The sequence below is a fragment of the Aegilops tauschii genome, chromosome 5 (assembly GCF_002575655.3).
Source record: "Aegilops tauschii subsp. strangulata cultivar AL8/78 chromosome 5, Aet v6.0, whole genome shotgun sequence".
NCBI lineage: Eukaryota > Viridiplantae > Streptophyta > Magnoliopsida > Poales > Poaceae > Aegilops > Aegilops tauschii.
The window spans coordinates 366,160,508-366,168,101 of NC_053039.3; the positions used below are offsets into that span (position 1 = coordinate 366,160,508).

The 7,594-nt window shown below is 49.1% G+C and overlaps 1 protein-coding gene across 2 annotated transcripts; it reads left to right on the forward strand.

The window, feature by feature from the left end:
* The first annotated feature begins 407 nt into the window (after window positions 1–407).
* Window positions 408–6,335, forward strand: LOC109763235 (uncharacterized). Of its 2 annotated transcripts, XR_002232876.4 has the most exons (9): window positions 408–825; window positions 1,263–1,347; window positions 1,447–1,557; window positions 1,640–2,452; window positions 2,774–3,128; window positions 3,369–3,450; window positions 4,050–4,278; window positions 5,753–5,811; window positions 5,905–6,173. XR_002232876.4 is itself a non-coding variant. In XM_020322084.4 (8 exons), the coding sequence occupies exons 1-7, from the start codon at window positions 631–633 to the stop codon at window positions 4,254–4,256; spliced, it is 1,848 nt and encodes a 615-aa protein (XP_020177673.1). In that variant the 5' UTR covers window positions 410–630; the 3' UTR covers window positions 4,257–4,278; window positions 5,753–6,335. The 2 variants fall into 2 exon arrangements, 1 of the variants encoding a protein (XP_020177673.1); XM_020322084.4 differs by having other exon boundaries at window positions 410–825; window positions 5,753–6,335.
* The last annotated feature ends 1,259 nt before the right edge of the window (window positions 6,336–7,594 follow it).

The window sequence follows — 7,594 nt, forward strand, 5'->3', positions numbered from 1 at the left end:
CCGGATGCGCTGAAACTGCGCGCCCTTCAGCAGAGAGGTCGCCGTCGTTCCAGCTGCGGCCACCGTGACGCGGGGCCAGCCGGGACCCCGCCCCCGCCTGCATCACGCCAGGACTTTCACTCCTCGACCAGGACGCCGTCGGTTGCATGCCATTGCCATTGTTTCACAGCGACCGACCGACTGTTAGATAGTCGTCACGAGACAGCCATGCCGGGGTAAACCGAGTACGGAGACGGGCGGCGACGGCACGAGAGGTTCGGTGGGTGGAGTTGGTGAGGTGAGTTTCCCTGCGCCGCGGGGCAGAAGAAACAACAAGGACGACACCGACATGGACGGGGGCGCCGATCGGGGGCAAAACTAGCCGATAAACTGTCCGTTGATTTCAGCGCCGCGCACGTTCTTGAGCTCCCGGCTCACGTTGCCTCGCCTCGCGGCCTCGAGATGCCGGACGTACACCCACGTCCCAATCCGCCTGACACGTCTTCTATTAAAATGCCAGGACTTCTCACTCCTCCATACCCGCCACTTTTAATGGCCACCGCCGGTTGAGGGGGAGAGCACAGCAAACTCACTGACGAGGCAGGCGGCAGGCGGCAGGTGGGATTCTTGCTTTCTTGTTTTTGAGACAAAATGCGCGGCGCCGGTGATTGCGAGCTGGAGTTCCGGGGCGTAATGGGGGAGGAGGAGGAGGGGGCTGCCTCGGCGTCGGCGTCGGCATCGGAGAGGGCAATGCGGCGGCGTCGGGGGCGGCGTCGGTGGGGAAGAGCCGAGGCGGGCGACGGCTACTCGACGAGCAGCGGCAGCGGCTCCTTCGGCTGCGACTCGGTTGGTCTTCGCCCCCCTCCTCCATTGCCACCACCTTCCTTGGGCGTCTCTGTCGATTTCATTTGGATTAATATTCGCACATAGAATCTCTTTACTGCCGCGAGCGGTGGCATGGGCATGCCGCCATGCCGATCTAGCCAGAGAGCACCATGGCCTGTCGCAGGTGACCACAGTCCACAGGAGCCTTTCCAGAAAGTGGAGGGTAAAACCCAGAAATGACATGATTAGCGAGTGAATCTAGCGATCTAAAACTGACAAAGCCGGAGGGCCCGAGGCTTGAGGATAGGCACCATCATCGCCATCTTGATTCTTGCCGCATCGCCCTCGCCAGCAAGCGGAAAAGGAGCGGAGGGGGGGCACCACCCACCCTGGGATTCTCTCCGGTCTCCAGCTTTGCAAGATTAACTTTTTAATCGGTGCTTGATGGTTGGCTGCAGCCTTTGGCCGGATTCGTGCGCGCGGATGGCGACATGGACACAGATCTGGAGACAGACGGGCTGGCCGCCACTTCATCCTCCAGTGGTGAGCACACAGCCCACAGCTCACAGCTTGTATTCTTACCAGCGTTCTTGCTGGAGCTCCACTTTACAGCCCTTTTAAGCGAGTTCGCCTTCTCTGAAGCCTCTGCAGCGTTCACGGAGCCGCACGACGACGACGAAGCGCAGTGTGGGCTGAAGGGAGAGTGGCAAGAACCGGCCAAGAGTCCGGCGGGCGGCGCCACTGCCATCCGAGGTACGTACGAGATTTCCAAGTTTGCGACGTGCTAGGTGGTGTGAGGTTTTCCAATCTTGTGTGCTTGTGTGCTGTTCGACAGAATGCCAGAGCCAGCGACGGTGCCGGACAGAGGCTGTTTACCTGCACGGTAGGAAGGGGCTGAAGCAGCGGCCGGCCTCGCTCGACTTCGGCAGCGCCGGGTTCAACAACGGGACTCCGTTTTCTCCGGGCTTCGTGGTTGGAGGTGCCGGGTTTGTAAGCAAGGGACTTGTGTCATCACAGATCAGCTCCGGCGTGTTCCCTAGTCCCGGCACGCCGAGCTATCCGCGGCGGCACCGGCCATCGGCCTTGGGGTACCAAAAGGGGTGGAGCTCCGAGAGAGTGCCTCTCCCTTCCAAAGGTAATAATACTAGGAGGTACCCAGGCAGCAGCATGGCATTTCCTCTCAACAATAGGAGGACATTGCCCTCAAAATGGGAGGATGCGGAGAGGTGGATCTTCAGTCCCAAGTCAAACTCCGGCGATGCGCGTGAGAAGACCGCGGCATTGCCCCATGCTCGACGGCCCAAGGCCAAAAGTGGTCCTCTTGGGCCTCCTGGAAGACTTGGTGGACAGTACTCATCTGTATCTTCATCCGTGTCTTTGTTTGACAGTGGGAGAGTTGGGCATTTAGCAGCAAACTCACCTTTCTTGGCGGGAGTACTGATACCTGAACATTATGGTGGGGCGAAAAGTAATGTTGGGAGGTATACGAGTGGAACAGCTGGTGCCGAATTCGGTATTGGCATAGTTGGCAGGTCTTCTCTAGCAGATATCGGGTCTCCTGCTACCCAATCTACCACGGTGCGCCGACGGCTAGATACTGCAGTTGAATCATCTGCGTCATTGCCTAGCACCCAAGAATCTGTACAAGGTATTAAGAAATTGCTACCCATCATATTTAGCCTATTGCTTAGTGTTGAATTATGGGTCTACAAAGTATAAACATGTAGAGGATAACACTCTGTTTGGGGTTTGCGGTTGTCTCTCTGGTTGCTAAAGCATTGTTAAATTGTGAAGCTCCTCATGAGTTGCACTATAAACATTAGTTTTTGGCATTTGGTATCTTGGTAATTGATTTCATCATAGCACTTCTAAGCTGAATAACACCAGAAGTTGATCTTACGTTTTTACTGTACTTAATGAAACTTAAGTAAATCTTCAGCTGATGCTTCTTTGTTTTGTTTCATATCAGACGAAGAGGCTGAGTTCGTAGAAGATTCAGCCCCCACTGTCACCCCTATAACTTCAAGGAAGGATACTGCGACTCAAACTAGTCCAGATCTAAGTAGGTCTTCTTCGCCCAGCGCCAGGCCTTCATTTGTTCGCTCATTCTCAATGCAACAAGCCAAAGAGAGGGAGAGCTGTTTCTCTGATCTCGAGATCAGGGATGTGCAGATGGATGAGCGAGTGAGTCTTACCAGATGGTCCAAGAAACATGTAACACAAGGCTCTAACAAGAATTCTACAAATATGTTAGAGTGGAACAAAAGGACGGTGGACTCTAAATCTTCTTCCTGGGAATCATCTGAAACGAAATGCACAATAAAGTAAGGGACCGGTGCTTACGATAAATGCTGCTTTTTGTTCAGGCATACCTCTGCTATTTTAAACCACTTTCGTGCAGTAATACTTGTAGCTTAACTTCTGAAAAAGTGAAAATATATAACATGACCTGCTTATCTCGTATGATGTGCAAATATCCAAATCTTTTACAGTTCCTAAAACTGTGCAAAGTAAATTTATTCGATGAAATCATGAAATACTGATCACTCTACCATTGTTAAAAGGGTTGAGAGAGAAGAAGCAAAACTTACTGCTTGGGAGAATCTTCAAAAAGCGAAAGCTGAGGCTGCAATTCAGAAGCTAGTGGTATGTGCTTCAGACTACTTCTAACTTTTTTTTTATGTAAGTAGTAAGACCCCTGCTGAAATATTTTACTAATCCATAAATATTATTAGTAGCAACGGGCCAAAGGATCCAAATAGTGAACTAAGCAAGTCTAGCTGCAGAACAAGATAAAATCTGACTAGTCTTAGAATTGGCATCCTCTTCCTCCATCAAGATAAGCATGTGAGAACATTTCCCAAATGAACAACTGCTTAGTGCAAGCATCCAATCCATTAGACAGGACATCAGTCATATTCTTGGGGACTCTTACTTTCAGCCATTCTTTGTCAGACAATCTTTTTCCAGCTATATTTATTTGCAGGAACCATATCAAAACATACATCTCCAGCTGCCCAAGTATTTTTTTTTTTGGCCTACCTCCTTTTAGAAGAAAAAACTGGGACCCGTATGAACTGTAGCATGCTACCTGTAACTGTTGTCTCATGTCATTGGTTAAGAGTATATTTTATATCTGTATGTGCTCATATTGGAATTGATGCTTGCATTATTTACTGTATGATGGTTCATTGTTTTGGTATTCTCTAGTTGACCTTCTATTGTCTCCATACTTATTATCTCAGATGAAACTCGAGAAGAAACGATCATTTTCTCTGGACAGAATTTTGAACACCCTCAGGTCTGCCCAAAGAAAAGCACAAGGGATGCGTGATGCAGCAACAGCAAGCCAAGATGAGCATCTTTGCAGGAAGGCCAAAAAGACATCACATGTTACAAAGAATGGCCAGATCAGATCTCTGAGTGGCTGTTTCACCTGCCATGCTTTCTAGTACCATGATATCCCACTACTGAGTAAGTTGCATACTGATGCCTGCTGTACATGGGATCTCCGTTGATGAATATTGTAGTGATTTAGATGCCCGTTTTAGTAAAGCCAGTAGCATCTATACTGTGCTCTTTCTGTCACATCAGGCAGAATAATATAAACCGTGAAATTGCCAATGTTCACTTTTCAGTATTGTCCTTGAAAGTTAGTTTTAAAAAAAAATTACAAGCTCAAAACCCGTGCGTTGCAACGGGGGCAACTTTATTCTAGTGGTTCAACGTAGGAAAATTTGGATTGGGTTGATATTGATATATATTGTGGGAAGGGAATCCATAGACAAAGGTAAGGAAAGATATGATGTGACTGACATTGTATACATACAACTACAGGTTTTCTTTCCCCAGGTGGGAGTCGATTTGGAAAAAAAAATGCGGCTTATCGCATGGTTTGAAAAAAAAAACGGTGGGAGGGGTTGAAGTGATGGAAGCGAAAGCAACCAACTCCCATTTAATAGTAGAGATATGCCGCAATGATGTTTGCAGTTCATAATTATGCCACCTAATTTAGTGTGTCGATAGCTCTTATGTTCACACATAAAACATAATGAATTCCTCAATTTCCAGGATTATGGAACTTCCTGTAGCATGTTCCATAGGGTTTTTTTTTTTGAAACAGAGGCATAAGATTTTGCCTCATGTACTAATCGAGAGAACAGAGTTTTACAAGTACCCTCAAAACAACGCATGGCAAGCGGGGAAGCCCCATGGCAGTGTCACTGCAGCAGGGAGGGCCTGCAACAGGGGGGGCTGGGGTTGGTTGGGGAGGAGGGTGGTCGGCGGCGCCGGGGTGGCCACCGTCGGTGGGCGCTGTTGGTCGCAGGAGCGGGAGCGGGGCGTCATTTTTTCAAATGTGACACAGCGCATAAAGAAGAAACGATTTGACTGTGTTGATCCTTTAAGAACAAAATTATTTAGAAATGATTTGAGGCAGGTTGAGGCAGCATTGTAGCATTGGAACTTCATGCAACATGTTCCATAGGCTAACCTGTTCGTGCAACATGTTCCATAGGCTAATCACCTCTAGTTGTGGCAGCATTATAACCTGTATGTGTTTCCGAGCTTGTAAATTGCCTAAGATCTGCTGCACTGTTGATGAATAAGCAACCATTAGTCTAATCACGGTTCAGATTTAGGAACCTGCAGTATCATCCATACATGTACAGATGTACTGTTTCCTACTAGTACATCTTATCTCCATATGCTTTTGAGGAAAAATGCCTCAGATACTGGCATATACGTATAACCACCATATTTCTGATGGCCTGCGCGTTCTTAGCCAACCCAACTTGTTTCGCCTCTGATTTCATCTCCCCTTTCTGCCACTTCATCTTCCTTATTCACAGTAGAATTAGGACCCCCGACATTTTTCTGTATATAATATATCAAGCACCACACATGCCATGCTTTAGCTCTTGACATCAGGGCTTGTTTTTATCTTCAGGTATCTGGAGCCTCAGGCCCTTCAGCAGGGAGGCCCGAGTGAAGTTCAGACAGAGACTCGTGAGTGCAGAAAATTCAGACAATCCTCAATTTCTTTTACCCCCGTCGCATTTTCAGAAGAATATGCTGCCGCTGCTGCTGCGGCTTGAGCAGGGACCATGCGTGCGCTGGCTGTCACCATATGGATCTGCTCATCTGCACAATCTGGCAAGGGGACAAGAGAAAATGGAGCCACCGAGGAAAGGAGCGATGGTGCCTCCGCGTCATCACATGTGCCTGCCTGCTTCTCATGCTTGACACCACACCACACCACACCCAGCAGGCCAGCAGCTAGCACAATGGTAAAGGCCTCCTTTATCGTTGGCCATTTCTGGCCCTGTAGTTGTAGGCCATTGCTACCCACGAGCAATTCGGCCTTTGATACTTGCTAGGCTGCTAGCCACGGCGTGCCTGTGCTTCAGGCCGGCCTTGTACGAGTAGGAGGTTGCTTCAGGTGTAGCCCAGCTGGGTGTGATTGGATGTGCTATTTCTTTTCTTCTTTATTTGCTGCAATCGTTGCCGCCGGCTCTCGTGTCTTGCTTTCAGCGATAGCAGCTTGCCTGCTTCAAATGTCTTCATTTGTTGTGTTCGCGCGTGTGCCGGCGGCCTCGTGGGCGAGGTCACAGGATCGCTAGGATCTTCGACGGGAGATGCTTCCTCAGGAGGGAAAATAAAGGTGAACTAGATAAGGTGGACGCCGTCATGTTTGCAGCTTTACGACGTTCAGATAGAAAGCAAACGTCGAGATAGAAAGTGTCCTACGACTACGAGTGAGGCTCTTTCGTGACTTGACTCTCCTGCACCCTCCCCCAGGGCCGAAAGCAACACAGTGCACGTCCAAACAAAACTGGCTACTTTTTGTCTCACAAGTTACCACATGATGTCACGTAGTACAAACAAAACTGATCGTACAAATGAAAGATGTTGAATCATGGCGTGGGAGCACCTCCAATGGAGCCGCCGTTTGGACGGCGATCTTTTTGTTCGTTTGGGTCAGCCGTCCGCCCTGTTTTAGATATGGGTCGGCAGCGCGTCCAACGCGCCGACTTATATGTATCGGCTGGCTGCCCAATTTTACATTACATTCAAACATATTATCAAATAACATAATAACATAGTTTAAACCGAATAAAATAATATAGAGCGTGTTTGGTTAGTGGCCTGGTCGCTGCACGCCTGGCCTGGGCTCTGCCTGAAACCTGCCTGATATTTGTTTGGATTGTATCCTGAAAAACAAGTTGTCTGCCTGGCCTGCGACTCCTATCAACATGATTAGCCTGGCCTTAGATTGAAAAATAGAAGGAAGTGTTGGGAAACCGGGGCCATCGAGGGGTGGCGGCGGCCTCGTGCGTATCGCACGGGCTAGCCCCTCCCGTTTTCCCCACTTTACGTTAAGTGGGTACTTATCCCTTGACCCCCTATCCCCTATATAAAGCAACGAGGAGCCATCATTGTAACACCTGATCATTGATTAATAAAGCTGGTCTCCTTCATACTTCTCTGTGTCATTTACTTTCGCGTGTTCGACTACTTTGACTACTTTGTCTACGACGCTCGCCCTCGCTCCGCAACCTCGGACCGGACTCGCCGGCGGAGTTGCGGAACATGTTATCAGCACGCTTCGCTCCATCAACTCTCCGTCAAGCCTGCATCACGCAGGCTTTCGTCGATCCCGCGGAGGTATAAGATTCGATCCCCACTTTTGCAAAAATGGATTCCTCTCGTTACTATGATTCCGTTTTTGCGATTAGATTATTTTTCGGATTTGATCTACCTATGGTGCGGATTTTCCTCCCAAGAACCG